This window comes from Oncorhynchus kisutch, linkage group LG18 (genome assembly GCF_002021735.2).
Source record: "Oncorhynchus kisutch isolate 150728-3 linkage group LG18, Okis_V2, whole genome shotgun sequence".
Lineage (NCBI taxonomy): Eukaryota > Metazoa > Chordata > Actinopteri > Salmoniformes > Salmonidae > Oncorhynchus > Oncorhynchus kisutch.
In genome coordinates, this window is record NC_034191.2 from 28,526,061 (window position 1) to 28,549,043 (window position 22,983).

At 41.6% G+C, this 22,983-nt stretch overlaps 1 protein-coding gene across 3 annotated transcripts; it reads left to right on the forward strand.

Annotated features, from left to right (window-relative positions):
- Nucleotides 1-2,728: 2,728 nt before the first annotated feature.
- On the forward strand, nt 2,729-22,231 carry LOC109909119 (hepatocyte nuclear factor 1-beta-A). 3 transcript variants are annotated; one of them, XM_020508051.2, is made up of 10 exons: nt 2,729-3,283; nt 5,992-6,191; nt 6,541-6,811; nt 7,197-7,444; nt 13,638-13,789; nt 16,201-16,327; nt 16,576-16,767; nt 17,070-17,188; nt 17,862-17,906; nt 19,841-22,231. In XM_020508051.2, exons 1-10 carry the CDS (start codon nt 2,913-2,915, stop codon nt 19,859-19,861), a joined length of 1,746 nt encoding a protein of 581 aa, XP_020363640.1. In that variant the 5' UTR covers nt 2,729-2,912; the 3' UTR covers nt 19,862-22,231. The 3 variants fall into 3 exon arrangements, with proteins under 3 accessions (XP_020363640.1, XP_020363642.1, XP_020363641.1); XM_020508053.2 differs by having other exon boundaries at nt 2,730-3,283; nt 16,576-16,749; XM_020508052.2 differs by having other exon boundaries at nt 2,730-3,283; nt 7,197-7,432.
- The last annotated feature ends 752 nt before the right edge of the window (nt 22,232-22,983 follow it).

Genomic DNA, 22,983 nt, shown 5'->3' on the forward strand with positions numbered 1-22,983 from the left:
GTAAGACACCCGTATCTAATTAATTACGAGAGAAGTTGATATGACAAAAACAAGTTTTTCGATCCCATCATTTCGAAATTAATTAATTACCATCAATTCTGTCTGGAAAGTAAAAAACAAACATTCCTATGTAGACGGACCGTAATGTAGCTGTAATTGTTACGGTTCTGCTATCAACTCCACCCGGGCTGCACAGAATGGATCGATGGAAATTTACACCAGTTCGAAGTGCAGGTAAAGGTGTGTGTCAGCCTCAGGAAAACTTTACAAGACAGCGACACCGAGAAAATAGCAGCGATAAGAAGCAGATTGATTGCATTACATTATCCTGTGTAATGACACCAAATTACACACAATTCTCAAGACCATTATACGAGTCATGACCAACACAACGCCTTTTGGGGGGTTATAGCCCTCTTAACATGTGCTTTGAGAAATTGTTCAAATCAACAACTTTTTGACTTTAGGACATAAAAAAAGGGGAAAAAGCAGATAGTTTGATACAATAGTTAGATCGATAGAGGACAGTTAGTTGCAATCCGCTATCTAATACAGGGCTGGAAAAGAAACCGACATTGTTCAAAGTTACAATATAAATATATTTATTTTCGAACCGTCTTGTCGATGATATATAGACCTACAATTATATATATGGCTGGATATGAAGTGGATATGACTTAAACGAGTAATTCGATCCCATCATTTTGAAATTAAATAATTCCCCTCAATTCTGTCTGGAAAGTTTTAAAAAAACATTATCATCATCAGATAAACTTGTCATTGACTGGGATTTATCTGTAAATGTTACGGTTCTGCTATCAACTCCACCCGGGCTGCACAGAATGGATCGATGGAAATTTACACCAGTTCGAAGTGCAGGTAAAGTTGTGTGTCAGCCTCAGGAAAACTTTACAAGACAGCGACACCGAGAAAAATAGCAGCGATGACACCAAATGACCCCCAAAAGGCGTTGGGTAATGACACCAAATGACACACACGTCTGAAGACGTGTCATGACCAGCCTTTTGGGGTCAAAGCCCTCTTAACATTAGCTTTTAGAAATGGTTAAAATCAACATATTTTTGGCATAGGACATTTAAATAAAACAAATGAAAAAAGATAGTTTGATGCAATAGTTAGATAGATATAGGAATTTTAGTTGAAATCAGCTGTCTAATACAAGGCTGGAAAAGAAACCGACATTATGTAAAGTTACAATAGAAATATAGTTATTTTTGATCAGCCTTGTTTTTGATTTGTTTTATTTAAACCTTTATTTAACTAGGTTCTTAATTGTGCGCGGCTGTATGGGACTCCCAATCACTGCCCGCTGTCATACAGCCTTGTGGATGACATATAGGCCTACAATAATTTATTTGCTTGGATTAATGCATACTTATAAAGAAAACGTGTATACAATTAGGAATTGTCTAAGTAATTCAATGCAGTCCTAGTTTATAAACATTATCCTACTGACACGACGTGGGGCGTAACATAGGCATAATGTAAACATTAGTTGCAGACCAATTATAGTAGGTTTGCTCTGTCCTCTGGTCATATAATGATCAACCACGAGTATTGATACTACACTAACAGTAAGGGCGGTATAATTATTGGCAGGCAATACCACTGTATCAGATATGATATAATCAAAATCTTGTTAACCAATATGCTAAGCAATATTAATATATTTTCATATGGATACAAAATTATCAAAATATCAGGCCACATTTTGCTCTTATGACTATATCAACCAATTCTTCCATATTAGCCTGGTTCATTTGTTTAGTTCTCCCCGTTCTACAGGTCACCGAACCTGCCCGATGTGTAGGCCGTCATTGTAAATAAGAATTTGTTCTTAACTGACTTGACTAGTTAAATAAAGGTTAAATAAAATAAATAAATAAAAATGATATTCAGCTGCACCTGCTTGTTGGCCTGGTCAATCATTCTGCGTCTGGAGCGTTTGAACTATGGCCACGATTTCTGCGCTGATCTGTTCACGGATACCTCTCCTCCTCTTCTAATGTCTATTCTGATATATATGAAAACAACTCACTGTAATAGTGGTTTAAATGGTCAGACATTCCTCTAGACTGTACATCTTATGAGAAAGATATAGAAAAACAAAATACAAGCCCAAGACTGACTGACCTGTTAAGCAGAGGCCAAGACGATAGACCTATGTAAAAAAAAAATATATATATATATATATATCACAATCAGATTATTTTGTATAATGAAATAATCGAGCTACTTTGTTATGACAGTAGGTGAATAATTAAGAATGTGTCACGTTGTGTGACATACATGTTATGTAGCTTGCATGTTTTTCTGTTTAATTTAATGACAACCACAAAAGTAAACACAGTTGATACGATAAATGCTGTAATGAATAATATATGATATTGACTATACAATATTATTATAATTACAATGTGTTACTATTATTATAATTATTATTATTATTAGTAGTAGTGTAATTATTGTCACAAGTATACCATCCCTCCTCTTTCACCAAAGTCTTTATACAACAGAGTCCAAAGTTCATGAAAGTTTTGTTGCTGATAAGGCAGAGCCAATAAAAGCAACAGCGCTCCAGTGTAAACACTGTCAGGTCTACCTGCTTCAGTTCGTCAGTGCAGCCCTCTTCTGGCGATTTGCATAAAGTCCCCATCAGCCAGCCCACTAATTACCATGTTTTATATTCCCTGCCCTCTGAAAGCATCATGGCAAATTATATCACTCTCCTCAAATGGGAAGTGAACCAGCTTCTCTGAGCAGGTGTCAGGAGTAGGAAATTCACATTAACACTGGAGCACGAGAGGAAGAGAGATCGAACTTTTTTTTTGTACTTTCTAGTTTTTATTCTCCCCAGCCTCCCTTTTAGTTCAGAATTTAACTTTTTTTTAATGTTCTCGAAAATGGTGTCCAAGTTGACATCTCTCCAACAGGAGCTCTTGAGCGCCTTGTTAGATTCCGGAGTTACCAAAGATGTTCTGATTCAAGCGTTGGACGATATGGATCCTAGCCCGAATGGCTTTGGAGTTAAGTTGGAGAATCTACACATGTCTCCGCCAAGTTCTAAAATCAACGGAAATGATTCGGATTCGAAGCCGGTATTTCTAACGTTGAGCAACGGGCACGGTAAGGGCAAACTGTCGGGAGACGAGGGGTCCGAGGACGGAGATGATTTCGATACCCCACCGATACTAAAAGAACTCCAGTCGCTTAACACGGAGGAAGCAGCGGAACAGAGGGCAGAAGTTGACCGAATATTAGCGTAAGTGGATACAACTTTAAATGTTTAATTGCATACATTTAGGACCGTTCAACAAAAAATATGCTATTATGGATATGCTTACTTATTTTAGATTTTGCTGTAATTTCAGTGTCTTTAAAACGTTTATATATTTATTTATATTTACAATGACTGCCTAACGGGGAACAGTGGGTTAACTGCCTTGTTCAGGGGAAGAACGACAGATTGTTACTTTGTCAGATACTGTTACAACGCTCTAACCACTCTAACCGCTACCTTCCGCCCAAGAAGTGTATCTGCATCGTGTCTGTATTTTAGAATGCTGACAAAACTCCTGTAAAAACATATTTTCATTTAAATGTAAAGCGCAAGGCAATATGTTCCCCGTGTTTACAAATTTAAAATAATGCGCCAGTAGTACTTTCACGTTCTAGTTACTAATTATCCACACGGGTTATTATTTATTTACCTTGGCAAAATATCAACTAAACGAGATCTATTTATTATTAACTTAGTCGATCTCTCTCACTTAGATTATATATGGCAGTGCAAGATGAGAAAGTGAATTCACACCCACGCATTTGTTAATTATGCAGGATTAAATGTTGCACTAGATATAGACTCTAATAATAATAATAATAAGAATATTCTGGTGAAATATTGCAACACTTCTTGAAGCAAATATTATTTAGTTTTATGAATGTAGTCTATAAAGGACTTAATCTTTGTATATGTTGTTATTGTCTTAATTTATCTTCTAAAATACATTTATAAATGTTCATTCATTACGCTAGTAACATGATCAAGTGGCCGGCAGAAAATCAAAACTAACCCACGTGTAGTTAAGTTATTATTAATTGTATTCTATAAATCATCAACTGAAAGATACACAGTGTCGTATGATTAGAGTGAATGGAGATCTGGTTATTCATTGTCGAATGTTATAAACCAACATCTAAACCAATATATAAACCCGCAGATTTAACTCTCCAAAACAAACAGTTGTGTGTAGATTTGCAAAAATGACCCATGTGAAGTCAATACTTAATCTGAGATGACTGTGACGGTAGGATACATTTAAGTGTTATTTTACTGTAATATTTAAAGCATGCTGCGCATATATTCTAGGCCTTTTAAGTTGTTTTGATATATAGATTTTTTTAAATCGACATAAAGCCTCCTATTGAGCTGTCATCCTTGGGTGCAATTGTGCAATTGTTTATAGGTGATATAATTGAACCATTGGAATAATTCAGAGGATTTTAGCCCATGTGCAAGTGTATTCTTCGATAATTGAATGCAATTTTGGATGGAAGCCTTGAATTGATACATTCAATTTATTATCAATGTATTATCAATGTCCTATGTTTAAGCAAACAACATGATCTTATTCAACCAAATCACCTATTTATTTATTTGATTCATACTCGATTCTGGGATTATTTAGTCTGGATTTGATTAGGCCTATGGGCCTATTGTCCAAATGGGAAAATGTGTAGACTATAAAGTCAGTGTGTGTCAGACTCAGATTACATAAAATACTGTGCTTCTAAACCAATGTACCCTAAGCCTATCCTATTGGTGCTTAGTTTAGATTATTTGATAGCCTAATTTAGTAGCATTTGTAATATATTTCTATATCATATATCCTTAGTATCTCACATCTGCTATGAAATATTGACATTTCAAAAACAGTGGAAAATGTATAAACCAAGGTCTAGGATTTTGATTTTGAAATGCATCAGTATAAGCCAAGGTCTAGGATTTTGATTTTCAAATGCATCAGTGTCGCCTCAGCTACAGTCATAACACTGAATTGAAAATAGGCCTGATTCGGAGTATTTTCAGGTTTCTGAACGTATTATGAGTTCACCGGTGGTGGAAACAGTACCCAATTGTCATTCTTGAGTAAAAGTAAAGATACCTTAATAGAACATTACTCAAGTACACTCCAACACTCAGACATAATTTACACACAAGCATGTGTGATTAGTGAGTCCGCCAGATCATAGGCAGTATAGGGATGACCAGGGATGTTCTCTTGATAAGATCGTGAATTGGACCATTTTTCTGTCCTGCTAAGCATTCAAAATGTAACGAGTACTTTTAGTTGTCAGGGAAAATGTAGGTAGTAAAAAGTACATTATTTCCTTTATGAATGTAGTAAAACTAAAATGGTCAAAAATATAAATAGTAAAGTACAGATACCCCCAAAAACGACTAAAGTAGTACTTTAAAGTATTTTTAGTTAAGTAATACACCACTTGAAGTCCTCCAGGCGATTTACACTAGCTCAGTAAAATCCGTAACCTTTGGAAATATTTACATACTATTGAATACAATGATTAATGGTCGTTATTAGGGTACTTAACAATTGTCCCAACCCCCCAAAAATTGGGGCCTTGCAAAACAGGGATAACGTCAGGCAAAGAAGTCCGAGAGAAATACGAATGGAATAAACCAAGGGAAATAAATGTTCGTGCTGTATCTTGGTGCTGAAGCAAGGTTAGGAATGTATTTGGCCAATGAATAATGCATTAGATTAGCAGGGCTATTAGTATGAGTGTTATGGTGTATACTGTTCTATAGCCTAGGAGTCGGTGCTAATTTAGCACCAACACCTATAGGCCATCATACACATAACACTATTAGCCTACTAATAGAACGAATAACATGTATTTAGCAAGGTGATTCGAAAATTGTTTTATGTGTGTTTTATGTAACCACAGCGAGGACCCGTGGCGTGCCGCCCGCATAATTAAAGGCTACATGCAACAGCACAACATACCACAGCGCGAGGTGGTGGACGTAACCGGACTAAATCAGTCTCACCTCTCACAGCACCTCAACAAAGGCACGCCCATGAAAACTCAGAAGCGAGCGGCGCTCTACACCTGGTATGTCAGGAAACAGCGGGAAGTTCTAAGACGTAAGTTAATATTTGAGTTTCTCACACAGCCTTTGATACAGTTCGAGTCACAGAGTTGTGTTGGCCTGGGCGTCATAATACTAATGGCCACCCACAACACAATTTGCGTGAAAATAAACGTCATATTTCGGCTCTACATATGGTCAGTATCATATTCTAGTAAACCTATGCCTCAAACGTGCCTGATTTATCATTAGGACCTAGGCTACATATTGCGAAATTGTCCCTCATTAAATTATGCCTGATTTCTTCTTATTGTCTTATTGATTTATTTTGTCTCCATTCCAGCCAATACAATGTTTTTATGTGACATGAGATGCATCAAATGTACCTTGTTCTTATTTTCCAGAATTCAACCAGGCAGTGCAAGGTTCTGTCAACAACATGACTGACAAAGGCAGTCAGGATCAGGTGCTGTTTTTCTTCCCAGAGTTCAACCCTCCTGGTCAGGGTATGGGGCAACAAGGGGAGGAGGTGGGCTCTGAACCCTCCTGCAAGAAAATGAGACGGAACCGTTTCAAATGGGGGCCTGCATCCCAACAGATCCTCTACCAGGCCTATGAAAGACAGAAGAACCCCAGCAAAGAGGAGCGAGAGGCTCTGGTGGAGGAGTGCAACAGGTGAGCGGAGGACGCTTTGGAGAATGAGAAAGTTACACCATTTGGTCCGCGTCCCAAATGCCACCCTATTTCCTATTTAGTGCACTGGTGCCAATATGGCTCTGGTCAAAAGTAATGCACTATATAGGGAATAGGGTGCCATTTGGGAAAAAATGACACAACTTTGTTCTTCCTTTCAATAATTGAATGTTTGGCACATCTTATTTGATACTAACTCCATTATTACAGCAGCATATGGCCCTCGCTTAGAATGATCTTGACAGGGTTGAATGTCTCTCGCTGTTTACTGTATCCAACTATCATTCCAATGCAACTACCATTATATTTCCCCTTTGTTCTTTTCCATTGTATTCCATTGATACTATTTAAATCTCTCCTCCTATAGGGCTGAGTGTCTCCAGAGAGGGGTGTCTCCGTCTAAAGCTCATGGGCTGGGCTCTAACCTGGTCACTGAGGTACGGGTCTATAACTGGTTTGCCAACCGGCGTAAGGAGGAGGCCTTCCGTCAGAAGCTGGCGATGGACGCCTACCCCATACCCATCCACAGCATGAACCCTCTCCTGTCTCACAGCCACAACTCCCCACACCACCACAGCTCCCAGACCAGCGCATCCCCCCCTAGTAAGATGCCAGGTAGCGTCTCCACACCACATGCATACCACAGTACATTACTCTGCTATTATATCTAATATAATACTACACACAATCATGGAATCATAAAAAAATGGGGGCTTTCCTCTTTCTGTACCTGTCCCAGCCATGATCTGAGTGCATTTAATCACTATGGTATCCTGATCAGGGACATGTCTTTGACAGTTAGAAGAACAATGGTTGGCAAAATAATTGGATGATTTTATTTTCATCCCCAAGCAAGAGTGAAAAGAGGGAGAGAAAAATGGTTGATGAGATCAGGGAGAGAGAAGAGAGGGCAAATGATCAATAAGAGTCACTGAGGGAGCTGAGCAAATGTCATTGTTATTCTGATATTTGACAACACACTGAGAACAATCCACATTGTACCTGCAATCTTCACTCCAAAGTCAGCAGGCAGGAGCAGGAGAGTGGCACAAAGAGCAGCAGTCCTGTGACAGGCCAGGGTCAGGGCAGGGTCACGTAGGGATTCAGCGCTAGTTGAACCTATAACCACTACTTCCACATTCACTCTATAAGCATAAGGTCGGTCGGTCAATGGTGACTTTTTGGGGAATCAACAAAGTTCCTGAAGTTGTAAAGAGGAAATCCAACAAACTGACGGTTAAACATCATAATGCTGTTTGCACTCAGTGCAATTTAGCCATCTACCGGCGTCTATAAGAGATAAAATGGAGCTGATATCTTGGCACAGCATTATCCTCAGTGCCATCGCTCACCTTCATAAAAGCAATGATTGGAGAGACTCAATCAAAGCCCCTTGTCGTTCTTTCAAGTTAGAACACGAGGTCAACTCTCTAGAAAAACAAACCGTTTGCCTCGGGTTGCTCTTTTACCTTTGGTTATACTGGGCCCATTAGCCCATGCTCTGTTTGCTTGTGGTTTTTACCAGCACACCTGACCAAGCATTGACCTCAGGTTTCAAATTGAGGAGCTAGGTTCAATGATAGGCTTATGTGGAGGGGAGAGAGAAGGGGCTGGTTGTAGAGGGATAGGTTAAGGGTCAGAAGCGGAAGGTACTTTGCTCCCCTTAGCCCTCGGTTGCCTGCTTACAAGGTGTCCTGCCGGTGTGCTGCCAACAGCATCAGCTGTTTTTCAGTGTCAGCCACTGGCCTGACAATAGCACCCCAGCAGGTTGCCTCATTGCGTTGCTAGGCCACGGCCTGTGTTATGCATGCTTAATGGACAGTTAAAATCCTTGGCTACTACATCTCCCAGTCCTTTGATAAGTGGCTCCCCTGACTTCTCCTCTCTATACCCCAGCCTGGCAGGGGTCCCTATTGTCTGTGGCGTATTGGAAGACTGCAGTGACTGTAACCTAGGTTCATTTATCACTGCTGGGCCTTGGGGAGGGGCTATTTTAAAGCCTCCCCCCTCACCTTTATAGGGCGTCAGTATAGTGGCCGAGGGTGGCTGGGGCTGGGCGCTCTGCAGACCAGAGCAGCAGGAGCTGTCCTCTGGGGTATTGGCTCTTTTCTGGCCAGACAGGACTGATGACCCCTTGTGCTCCAGCCTATAGTGAGATGTGGGTAGCCCCCTCCTTCAGCGCCACTACAACAGCTATGTGAGGGAGGTCACTATCAGGTCACATCAAGGAAAACCTCTTACTCCTGGAGTTTTCATTGATTCTCTTACTTCTGTTGATAAGGGTGAGTTAACTTGATTGGTCACAATGGGAGAAACAGTCAAATAGTATTTTTGGGGGAAAGATGAGGTTATTCTACAGTCAGTGTTTGGTAAAAGACCAAACTAAAACAAATGTATAAATAGATATCTTCTGTTACTAGTCACACGTGTTAATACATACATGTAATAGGTGATTCACATACACTGTTGGTCTAATCAAACTGTTTCATCAGCTGAATGATCCATGTGTCTGAGGCCATAACACTTTTAGGGCCATAGTTTCCCCTTGGATCGTTCATTGAACCATACAACCTACGTTTTTATTGAGAATAGGCAATTGGAATTGAACCCTTTTCTAAACGAAACACATGCCAATACGTGTGTGTTTGTGTGTGTGTTTCACCATACGTTATGGGAAAGGATGTCATGACCATACTGTTATGTTGTGTATAATTGTTATGATTCTTTCTTTGAGAGTGAATTTGGAAATAAGTAGAGGGCGCTCAACCAATGTGAGTCGAGGTGCAGCCCAAAAATGTGATAATCATTGAAAAGGAAAAGGCGCAACGCTCGCTCACCATTAAAAACTCATTGTTTTATTTTAAGCTAAAAGATTAACGTTTCAGACACTTTGAGGGTGAATCTGAAAGCTAAGCTTAGGGAGCAGTTTCATACATCTCTCAGCAAAGTATAGAGGTGGGCGGCTTTTCTTTTTTGCTGCTACTTCTGTGTCAATAATATTGAATGTGTTGTCTAGAGTTCTAAATAGGCCCTCCCTTTATGTTGACCTGCATCAAAGCTAAGATAAAGACGTTGACGTGCCAATCAACCCAGATAATTCAGCAACAGTAGCATCTTTTTCACCAGAATGTGCTAAGAGATTGAACTGAACCCCTGATAACCTTCTGATATTTCATTTTTTAGCATATTCCCTCGTCTCACACGGCAAAGCCTGCTGATTCAGGTATCTCCCACCTAATCTGACACATTGGAAAGGTTTTAGCTGTAAGATTAAGACGGCAGTGAGGGGAGTGTGGTTCAATACCTGGTAGACTGGTGTAATGGGCACGTTCTATTCATTTGGTAATCCTCTGAAAACAGTGTTATTTAATTTAATAACAGTGAGAGTAAAACACCATATTATAGGAGGGAAAAATGGTGAGCAGGTTGTGTTGCCTCAATGCCTTGTGTCACCCAAGGCTATGTGGGAGTTTGCCTGGCCAAGGGATAGAGAGGCAAGGCCTGCCTACTGCCTGGCCCTGCTCTGACCACTGGGAGCCCCAACCTGGTCAGAGAGGTACCAAGGCCTGCTACGTCCTACAGAGACCCGGGAGGTCTCTCATATGCACCGAAGCTTCAATGACCAGTGTCTGGGGATGGGAAGAGGGGCTTTGATATTACATGGGTCACACAGAGCACTGAAGCCTTTTAAACCTGCTGAAACTCCCTGCTGCCTACTCTATCACTCCCCTTCACAGGGTTCTCCCCCTCCCCCTGGTCTACTTCTAGTCTCCCCTGGTCCAGTGCTCAGTGTGCTTGGTATTGTGGTTGATTTAGCTCAAGCCATATTTCAGCTGAGAATTATTTGGTGATAGAGAGGAGCTAGCAAACTTTTTTTAGGATGTAAATAAGAGTGGATGTAGGACACAGTCTGAAACTGGCCAAATGTCATGCAGCTAGAAAGTACAGTAGTTGTTTACATTTTGGGTTGTTTTTGTCTCTAATATAAACGTTAATTTGAGGAAGAAAGATTTCTTAATCTCAAGCTATATTGACAGCATCTTTATAATATCCCAATAACAAACTGGGGGTGTATAGGTTGGTATGTGGACACCGCTGACCGCCCCACTGTTGTCCCAGAAATGGAGCCCTCCTCCTCCTTCCAAATGACCAATTGCTTCAGACAGACTAGACAACGGAAGCTTTCCTGACTGGGATTGGGGTTCCCTGCAGCCAGAATTACTGCCTGACACAGGAAAACAAAGCTGGCCTGAATAGCACCTCTCTCCCCTTGACACTTTACAGGATGTCCAGCTTGGAGATAAATGCCTGTTTATGAGTCCTCTACCATTGTGAGGGTATGGGGGTCATGGGCCTGATGGAGTGCGTTATTGTTCTGTAGCGGTGTTAACAAGTGCTGTGGGGTTGCTAGTGTGATGTTCTAGACAATATGAGGTCTGTCTGTGGTTCTCTTGTGGTCTGCCTGGACAGACTGGACAACATGTTTGTTGTTAGTGGATGAAATACAGTCAAGATGAAAATGGTACATTCTCTGGTCTGATTTAGTTGTATTTTCCAGGCAGTAAAACATGTTTTTACTAAGGTAAACTTTATTTTGAGTGAGATACGGTCTCCCATTCTTTTATGGCAGACATATGATGCTTGGTGTCTCCTGTCTGTGACTGTCTGTAGCTGTTTGGGACTGTCGGTGGCTGTCTGGGACTGTCTGTGACTGTCTGTGACTATCTGGGACTGTGACAGACAGGGCACTCAGTGTGACATGCGTGGGTCAGGGACAGAGGGCACAGGGAAGATCTGGGATCTGAGAGTAAACACTGTCACAGTGGTTTTGTCCCAAATGGCACCCTATTCCCTACATAGTGCACTACTATATGCCCTGGTCTAAAAGTAGGGCACTATATAGGGAATAGGGTGCCATTTAGGACTGGCCCAGTGTCACAACCCACTGCTCTGCTCTGCAGGGGGGAGGGAGGGAGACTCTGTGTGAGACTGAGACTACAGGATAAGAATGTGTTTGACATTGGTTGTAAATGTGTAATGTTTGCTTTGTTGGTATCAAAGGGGGCCAGGCAAACATCTATTTGATAGGAGGAGAGCAGCATTCCTTTGGCCCCCGGTGGCCAATGGAGGTGGGAGACAACAAGGGGTCTAGACACGGGATTAAGAGTTGGGTCATTCAATGATGTCACAGAATTCAGTGACTAAGTGTTTGGAGAGTGGAAGGATAGGTGAGAACATGACAGGGTTCTCTATTGATGACATACTGCACATATAAGGCATTTCTTCACTTCCATACCTTTACCTGGGCACAGAGGGATCCTTTCCATGCTGGGTAGGAATCACTGTGCTGCCATATTTATAGACCTATCCAAGGCCTTTGATACTGTCGACCCTCCCCTACTCATTCAAAGGTTGTCTAAAATGGGCCTCGACCAGGCGTATTACAAGTGGTTTGGGAACTATCTGTCAGACAAGACACAATGTGTGCTTTCTGATGGGGTCAAGTTACCTCGATATTACAAAAGGTGTCCGGCAGGAGTCTATTTTTTGACCTGTCCTCTTTTCTATTTGTATAAATAATATTGGTCTATCTGAATAAGCCTGTAACATCGATCTGTATGCAGATGACACTATAGCCCCTACGGCTGACCAGGCTATGTTGGAGCTGCAAATGCTTTGATTTAAGATTGGTACGTAGTGCGGGAAAAACAAAATGTTTGCTGCTTTATAATTCTCATAGAAATATTTCAGATGCTTACACATTTATGCAATGGATGATTCTTTCATCAAGCAGATTCCCACCTATAAATATATGGCCTTTTGGATTGACAATAAGTTTACATTCAAAAACCATACATACGGATGAGCTAGTTAGAAAGTTGAGATTTAAAGTAGGCATATTTTATAGAAATAGATCATGTCTCTCTCTATATAGCAGGAAGCAGATTGTACAGTCAACTTTACATGCCTGTCCTTGACTATGGTGACACCATTTATCGGAATGTCGCAGCCACTACTCTTAAACCTTTGGATGCCGTCTATCATAGCGCCCTTCGCTTTATCACAGGGGACAGTTTTAATACGCATCACTGCATCCTGTATCAAAAGGTTGGCTGGTCCTTATTAAAGTCCCGTAGACCACTTCATTACTCCCTTTTTGTTTACAAAGCTCAACTACACAAGCTTCCGACCTACCTCACTGCACTGTTAAAATAACAAAATATGAGACACCAAACCGGTTCACAGGGATGGTTATTATGTACTGATCTAGGTACATCTGCCTTCAGGTTTAGTGCCCCCCATTGTTGGAATAACCTACAAAACTCCCTGCATTTTGACTCTCTGGTGCCTCTATGGCAGTTTAGGACTTTAATGTTGAATGAATGTAATGAGAATTACAAATGTTTGGATTTAATGTAAATACTTGTATTTGTGGTGTTTGAAGCTGTAGTGTTGATTTTCTAAAAAACAATGGTGCTTGAGTTCATAAAGTCTAGGACTGGGGTTGTGGGGGGCTGGTGTACGGTGTATTGTACTCACTAAATGGCCTTGGCTGAGCTGGGCTGATAGCACCAGTGGAGGGGTCAGTGTGTTTGTTTGCTCTTCCTGTTTGAGTCAAAGAGCAGGTGAGTCTGATGGGTTGGAGCACCTGCTGACATAGCACACTTAGTCATACTGAGAGACCTGCTACCGTCTCTCTACCCTATATACTGTTATCCTGTGTAACACAGATGTTGTTAGGTCAAGAAATAAACTCTCAATCTAACAATCTGTCAATTTCTCTCACTCTTTACCTCCCTCCCTCCAGTGCGGTACAGCCAACAGGGACCCAGTGAGGTCAGCTCCTCGACGACCATCAACCACCATGGCAGCATGTCGACCAGCCAGTCGGTGTTACAGCAGGTGTCTCCGGGTGGCTTGGACCCCAGCCACAGTCTGCTGTCACCTGATGCCAAGATGGTGAGTAACACACCTGGGCCCTCCTGGCCTCTGATTAGATAAGGACCAGGGCTGCGTTTAACATGAGGTACGTTCCAAATGGAACCCTATTCCCGCTGTACTGCATTACTTATGCCGTATATAGTGTACCATAGTGCTCTGGGCAAAGGTAGTGCACTATATAAGGCAATAGGATATAATTTGGTACGCAACCATAGACATATAAAGCAGGTCCCGGTGCCAGACTGCCATGGAACAGTCTGTAGGGAACAACAGTTAGAGCATTGTGCTTCTCTCTGTGGAAAGTGCAGATAAGCAGGTGGCAGGCCTTGGCTCAGGCCATACAGAACACCTTCACCACTAAAGTGAACCGGGTAGGTCCAGAGCTGAGCCGATAAACCTGACAAAGAAACATTCTGCATTATGCGCTTATTGATTAAATGCCCTGTAAAAAGAAGCGGAGATTGGAGCGCTCAGCACTGCTTGCTCTGCCAGGGAAATGACGACAGCGCTTGATTATGTTCAATGTTTTTTCTACCTTCAGAAAAGGGAGCGCGAGGGTAGAAACTCAGCCCTCTGCCCTAGTCCAATATTTGATTGGTGAAAATGAAACTTGACAGTACTGTACATGCAGAGACTAACTCTTGAACGCTGGTGCCAAAAAAACAATTATATTGTATTCTTAGTATCAGAATATTAACGAGTTTATGCCACTAACCAGATTTGCCATGTTTATATCTAACAAAGTTGAAAATAAACCTTTTTATTTAGTGAGAAGATCCCTGATGATTCATAGTACATTTGTCATCCTCTCCTGTCAGTAGGATGTTAGTTTTTCGTAGGGAGGGCAGGTCAGTATAGTGTGGAACAGGTCAGAGCAGACAGGTTGTTATCTATGGGTACCGTACAGATGACTGTCTGAGTCCCAAATGGAACCGTATTCCCTCAATAGTGCACTACTTTTGCCAAGGGCCCATAGTGCACTATATAGGGAACAGAGTGTCATTTGAGATACATCCACTGTCTGACCATCCCCTCCTCTCAGAGTAGCTGGCAGGGAATATGAAAACATACTCGCATGTGTGAACACACACACACCCACATGCACACACATGCATACACACTACTACTTTCAGTCTGTGCTTTTACACTTTATCATCAGATTTCTTCTTTTTTATTGTCTTCCTTCTCAGGATTTGCTCGGTGTAGATGACTGGAGTTACACAAACACAGAATTACACAAACACAGTGTTACACAAATACAGTGTCACACAAACACAGAGTTACACAAACACAGTATTACAAAACACAGTGTTACATAATCACAGAGTTACACAAACACAGTGTCACACAAACACAGTGTCACACAAACACAGAGTTACACAAACACAGTGTCACACAAACACAGTGTTACACAAATACAGTGTCACACAAACACAGAGTTACACAAACACAGTGTCACACAAACACAGTGTTACACAAACACAGTGTTACACAAACACAGTGTCACACAAACACAGAGTTACACAAACACAGAGTTACACAAACACAGTGTTACATAAACACAGTGTCACACAAACACAATGTCACACAAACACAGTGTCACATCCCCTCACAGTGTTACACAAACACAGTGTTACACAAACACAGTGTCACATCCCCTCACAGTGTTACACAAACACAGAGTTACACAAACACAGTGTTACACAAACACAGTGTCACACAAACACAGTGTTAAACAAACACAGTGTTACACAAACACAGAGTTACACAAACACAGTGTTACACAAACACAGAGTTACACAAACACAGAGTTACACAAACACAGTGTTACACAAACACAGCGTTACACAAACACAGAGTTACACAAACACAGTGTTACACAAACACAGTGTTACACAAACACAGAGTTACACAAACACACTGTTACACAAACACAGAGTTACACAAACACAGTGTTTCACAAACACAGTGTTACACAAACACAGTGTCACACAAACACAGTGTTACACAAACACAGAGTTACACAAACACAGTGTCACACAAACACAGTGTTACACAAACACAGTGTTACACAAACACAGTGTCACACAAACACAGTGTTACACAAACACAGAGTTACACAAACACAGTGTTACACAAACACAGAGTTACACAAACACAGAGTTACACAAACACAGTGTCACACAAACACAGTGTCACACAAACACAGAGTTACACAAACACAGCAGAACTAACGCAACATTTATCTGTGTGAGCTGCATTGCTGAGAACACCTGGTTTCAATTCTAAAGTGATTTACTATACTCTATACCCTGATTTAACCATCCTTATATCAGTTAGCATGTTAGATTTAGCATATTGTCAGTACATGACTTCATTCTTGGTCCAGAATGGTATCACTAAGTTTCTTAGTGTGTCTCTCTCTCTAGATGTCTGCGTCAGGTGGAGGCCTGCCACCTGTGAGCACGCTGACCAACATCCACAGCTCCCACCATACACACCAGCAGACACAAAACCTCATCATGCCTCTCTCTGGAGTCATGACCATTGCACAGAGTGAGTCAACCAATCAACCAACCAGCCAGCGCTTTGCATTTCCCATGCATTTCCCATATTCTCCTCTGTTTACATTCTTGTATTATTTTCTTGTGCGTTCGTATGAACACAATGGTTGAGCTCCAATGGCGCCCAACTCACTTTTGACCAATAGGGGTCAAAATAATGCACTATATAGGGAATATAGTCATGCTTTTATTGTCATGTTTTTGACATGAGCCAAATCACTGAGGTTCTATTTGATGTAGGTCTGAACACGTCGCAGTCCCAGTCGGTGCCAGTGATCAACAGCGTGGCGGGGAGCCTTGCAGCTCTGCAGCCGGTGCAGTTCTCCCAGCAGCTCCACAGTCCCCACCAGCATGGCCTGATGCAGCAGTCCCCCAGCCAGCAGCCTTTCATGGCCACCGTGACTCACTCACACAGTCAGTACCTGCCTCTTAGTAAGCACTAAACGATTGCTAATGCCATGTCATAGATGGGATATAATGGAGATTTAGCCTGGTCCCAGATACTTTTTCACTCATTGACATGCTTTGTTTAGCATGACAATTCCATAAGGAGTTGACAAGAGTGCAGAAACTGCCATCCAGGCTACTGCTAATATGCAATTGGCTTGAAACTCAATTTCAGTATGTACAGAAGTAGCCTAATCCTAAACCTAATCCTAACCCATTAATAAAGGCGAATCTATTGGGTTAAAATGAACAATGAGACGTTCTCTCTATGTCTTTGTCTATGGCAGTGTACCCTCACAAGCAGGAGCCCACGCAATATTCCCACCAGTCACGGTTTCCCTCAGCCATGGTGGTGACAGATGCCAACAGCCTCAGTACTCTCAGCTCCATGTCATCCAGCAAACAAGTCAGTCACTAACATGCTTCAGTCTCACCTGACACAGGCCACAATCAGGCCCCCCCCTCCTCTACCCTGGCCCTGACTCAGTCAATACAGTCTCCTCTCTCTGTCTGTCCTCAGTGTCTGTCCTCAGTGTCTGTCCTCAGTGTCTGTGCTCAGTGTTTGTCCTCAGTCTCTGATATTTGACCTCTCTGTGTATTAGAGCATGTACATATATAATGTGAGGAATAATCCCTTTTGCTGCTCTCTGAGATATGTTTGCACAAGTTACTGTATTTAAACTAAAATGTTTGTGAAATATAGGTGGTTGGAAATGTAAGTTGTAAAGCTTGAAAATCAATTCCGAGCTTGCAGAGGTTAGGCTATGTACTGTATCTTGTGCAAACCTCCCATTAGAGATCGGCTTGATTAATTTCTTTATCTACTAACACACCAAATCTTCCTCACAGCTGACACCGACACCCCCTCCCCGAACTGAGCACTCACTAACAGTAGGCTGATAGACTAGGATAGATACAGTAGGGCTGTGTCTCATATGGCACCTTATTGCCTATATAGTGCACCATAGGGCTCTGGATAAAAGTAGTGCACTATGTAGGGAATAGGGTGCCCTTTAGATTGCACACTAGGTCTGTGTGTTGTGATTGTATGTTGACTTGTTTAATCCCTCTTACATTAGGATTCTACCGTAAACAAGATGGTGCAACTGGGGGGTCTCTCCTGGGTAAATACTATTTTCTTAGTACGGTCACTTAATAAAGTCCCTTAGTTTTAGCCCGAGTGCCAGTCTGTTTGTGCCATCATGCCAACTCTATTTGTCTTGAAAATGACAGCAATGGAGTTGGCAAGAACACAAACCGATCTGATACCAGGCAAACTTAGTTTAACTGCACTGGCTCAGTGAATTCACCCCAATGTGATGTGTTGTTGTCCCAAAGCCAAGGTCATTCAACTGAATATTTGTGTGCAATATACCATATTTTGTGTTATAAATGTCTGCGCTTTATATTACTATATAGGCATAAATAAATGTTTATACAGACTGATACAGGAACCTTAATTCATGTAATCCATCATCTTATGCATCTAAAGTCAATGAATGGCAATATGAGATCAGACTTATGAGATATTGAATAATGCAATCTTTATTTATTCACATAATGGTTTCACAGTTAATGTTTTTGTGAGGCTCTGGCTTTGATGCTGGGTTTGACCCTAGTCCTCAGTTCACTCTGCTTTTGTCTGAGCATGTGGACCACAAATCTCAATCATTGGCCCAAGGAGTCGGGTGTATGGATACTCCTCAGAATTCCTATTTCCTTTGAAAGGCCGGACCAATCAATCACCCGTGCCCTCATCCTGAACGGCATTTGATTAATGATGCCTCCTTTCGCTTTCCTCTCCATTGGGGAGAAAGAGGGCTGGTCGCTCCCTGGCCTGGCAAGACCTAGTGCCCTGATCAGGAAATGAACCCCACTGTTAATCAAAGTTCAGGAGGCTTGTGTCCTGCTACTTACTTCCCTGCTATGGGGGTTGATGGTGGGGGAGTATAGGGTGAGGGTGGGGGTGTTTTTTGTTGTAATTACAGCTCTTCCCCTTTCCTACATCTCCCTGGTCCCAGTGATCGCTCTAGCCTGAAATGCCTTCCTCTGTGCTTTGCTTTCACACGCTCAATTTCCCACGCTGCCTGAGACAGAGCACTCTATGCTGCCCGGCCGCAGCACTGTCACTGCTCATTGGGTGGCAGGCTGAAGTGCTGAGATGTCTCGCTCAGAGCAACATTCTGGCAGATGCTCCGATTGGCTTGAAAGCAAACTGTCCCCTTATTAGAGTGGTTTTGGAAAGATACTGACCGGGGGCTTTTGGTTTGATATGTATGTAGAACCCATCGCTCTACAGTGTTGAGTAACGAGACCTAAGATAGTCATCAGTAATGTTTTTTCAGAGCATTGAAAATAAACCTAAACATATTGGTGTCTAGTTTTGAGCTATGCTCTGATGAGATCATGGTATATTTGTAGCTTTATAGGTGGAGCAGCATTTAAACGAGCCAGCGTTTGGACAGCAGGCTCCTCCAGGCTGCCTCTCAGGTCTTTATTTGGACTGGGTGGTGCAGAGAGGCCAGTGGGCTCTTCTCTTGACATGACCAACATGCTCAGACTTTATAACTCTCTTGTTTGCTGAGGACACCCCTCCCACCCCATGTTAAACTCACCTCCACTTAGGGTTAGACTGTGGTCTGAGCAGCTGGCCTCAACCTTTATCAGGTAGGGCTGTTTGCTGGCCAGAGGGTCACGCCAGGGTCAACTGCCTCCACCCCTTGAGCGAAAGGAAAACATGAATTCCACAAACAATCTCCAAAAGGCCATTTGAATGGAAGCAAGGCTTTTCAGTGAAGTGGACGAAGGATGTGGAAGGTATTTGGTCAGTTGTGGTGTAGGCAGTAGGCCACAGGGCTGATAAATCTGCTGTAGCTGTTTACATCCAATCTGAATCTGACACCATGGGGAAATGGGACCTATTATCATGACAATACATATTAAATACAGCCTCACCAGAAACTGTTTCTTGTGTTATTGAATAGGTTTTCTTAATTTGTTTGTGTGATATACTCACTCTGACGTTTTTTTCCTTCTCTCTCGGTCTCTCTTTTTGCAGTGTCCTCTTCAAGCCTGGTGAGAGTACACACCTGACTTCCTTGGTGCCTAGCAACAGGAGCACATTTTTCCACCCACTCACTGTGGTAACCATGACAACTCCTAATAACTGGCAACAGCGCACTGGACGATGAGTCAGTCAATAAATCCAGAGCAGCGGTGACGGAGGGCGAGAGGAGAGGAGGAGTGAGAGAAGGGGAGAGAAATGCACATTGCAGGTTTTGCGTTAATAGACACCTAAATGAAGGGAGGAGAAACTGGATTTCCCCTGACATACAACAAGGATGTATGATTTTTCACTACAAACACAATCTTGAGAAAACATTATTAATTTCTCTATCTTTTCATTGAAAATGTGTGCAAATGACAAGTGATCGCTTCTATGTGGCCAATCATTTGTGACATTATCAAGGAACAAAACAAATGGATCTTCACATTATGCCTTACATGCTGTGGTATGTAAGAATAGGACTGGTGGAGTGGATGTCCATGAAGAACTAACATGTTACTGTGATTTGATGTGGAAAGATGAAGGCGTATGGAGGCTGGGGTGAGAGGACACAATCTGCCTCAGTCGGCCCAGCTACGTTGGGCTGTGGTGGGGATGGACTGTATGGGGGACTGGGTGATTCCCTCTGGCATGGGGCCCGGACTCATGATGGGCAGATCTGAATAATCTGATCCCCACTATACTGTATATTATCAACGGCAATGCACAACCATCAGAACTACTGGATGACAATCATATTAACTTTGTCCTGAGCAACTGTATAGGTTTTTGTAGATAGATATTTCATATATGTACATACCTGTTCTGTTTGAAGGAGTCTTCCATGTTTGCTTTTCATTATGTCATTTTCTGTACTGAACAGTTAATAGTGCAGATAATTATATCTGTGTCTAAAGGATTTCAACATTTGCCATTCCCAAACACGGGGGAAATATAATAGACAATATATTTGTATTTTTTATTTGGTTCCAATTGTAAACTGTGATTGAAAGATATGACAATCTTTAGAATTAAAGGACTATGCAATGTGCATAGAAGTGCATATGAAGTGCATATGAAGCCTCAGAAGACTGAAACGTGTACAGTACTCCACAAACAGAAGACAGAGGGATTTCTGAGATGCACCATTACTCTATGAACTTAGTGCCCCTCATGTTGTTTCTGTTGTCAGAGCTGCCCGCAACACGACACAAAACAATAAACCAAAGTTTTAAATTATTTAAAAAATATATATGTGTACAGTAGATACTGTATATAAAGTAGTCAGAAATTCAATTGGACACTTTGGGTGTTTTTCTTTCACCCATTTCCCATGTTTCGTTCTGAAGAGAGAGTCAGTGTGCTATGATATCATAAACAAAGTCTGCCCTGTGGGCGTGTTGACTCACATATTCACTGTATGCCTTCAAACCCATTTATAGGATTTGTCCCAAATGGCACCCTGTTCCCTATATAGTACACTACCCTTGGTTAAAACGTAGTGCACTATATAGGGAATAGGGTGCCATTTAGGATGCACACATTGTCCCAATCCTAGGGTGGCCCATGCCTGCCTGCCTGCCTAGGAGACCTCTCTCTGACTGATGTTTGCTCATAGGGTTCAGGTGAATTTCAGGAATGGGACTTTAGCCCTCCCAGGCTCCCTCCCCTCTCCTCCCACTTCCTCATTCCCAACGTTTCTTAATTTAAAGACACATATGGAATTGGACCTTTTTTTATTATTCTCCTTTATAACTCATAACAGCCCCCCCCCCCCCCCCCCCCCCCGTGACAATGACAATATTTACAGGTATTTGCAAGCAAAACAGTGATATGAGTCTTCTAATTTGTGAATGGGTGGAAGATAAAAGCATCTATTGTTGTGACAGCAACCAATATAATCAGGCTGGATTCCACAGAGGTTGAGAAATGTTATGGAGAGTTGGATACTCAGCCGCACTTAGTTACTTATGAAATCCTAATCCACCAGAGAGTTCCAGAAAAACAAGCACAGGGTACAAACAATCAGGTTTTTATAATGAACATTTGTATAGTCTGCATTTGACTGCGGGCTTTCTGAATAATTATTTTACTTCATATTTTCTAAATTGAAGTCATACCCTCTCCACCTCCATATTTTGGTTGGCACATACTGTACAGACTCCCTTTCAATAGGTCACTATCTTGTTATTACTTGTACTACCTTGTTTCAATCTAAACATACCCACTGCCATCTAATCAGAGGGCATGCAGGTCCACTTTTAACTGTAGATGACAGGCAAAGACAAGTTATTTTCTCTTTGATGTATTTTTGTATAAAAATGGAAATCAATCTTTTAAAATCATTATTTATACTTTCTGAGAAAATGTTGATATTCAAGTAAAGCTTTTTTTCTAAATGAATGAATTAGTGTTGGTCAGTGTTTTCTGTTTTTGTGTGTCTTAACAGAAATGTTATATTTATTGATGACATAATAACCCACTGGGCACAAACGTCAGTTCAAGGTCTAGTTTTGATTTACATTTGGTTGAGTTGTCAACTAACCTCAATTCAACGTGAAATCAACAAACAATTTCACCGATGTCATTGGATTTAGCATAAAAGTTGGGTGAAAAAACAAACTAAATTCCCTTAAGTTAACGACTTTTCTCGAATCCAATCAGTTTTTCACATTGATTCAATGTCATTGAATTTTCTTGTTCAAATGACGTGGAAACAATGTTGATTCAACAAGTTTTTGCCCAGTGGGAAGAGTGGTTGACAGATTTAGCAATAGATTGATTCACCCTCCCTTGCAACATGTATACTTAATCATGACTCATGAGGGACCTTGAGGTAAATGGTTATCACCCTAACCTAAGCACAACATTTCCTGGCATTTTACAACATTAACGTCCTGAGTGTTACCTTTTCACCTGACTGTTTCCTTATGAGAAGTGTGAAAGGAATGTATTCCTATCGACTAGATGACCCCACACCCCTCATGCCTTTGCAAATCATGTTTATTCAAGCTATCTGATCGACACACTGAATCCCCAGGTGTATACATTGTCCCTGTGTGTGTGTGTGTCTGTGTGTGTGTTCCTTGTCAGTAGGAGCAATGTGTAACACAATGCACATAACCCTTGAAGCAATGAGCCCTGTTGGTCAATTT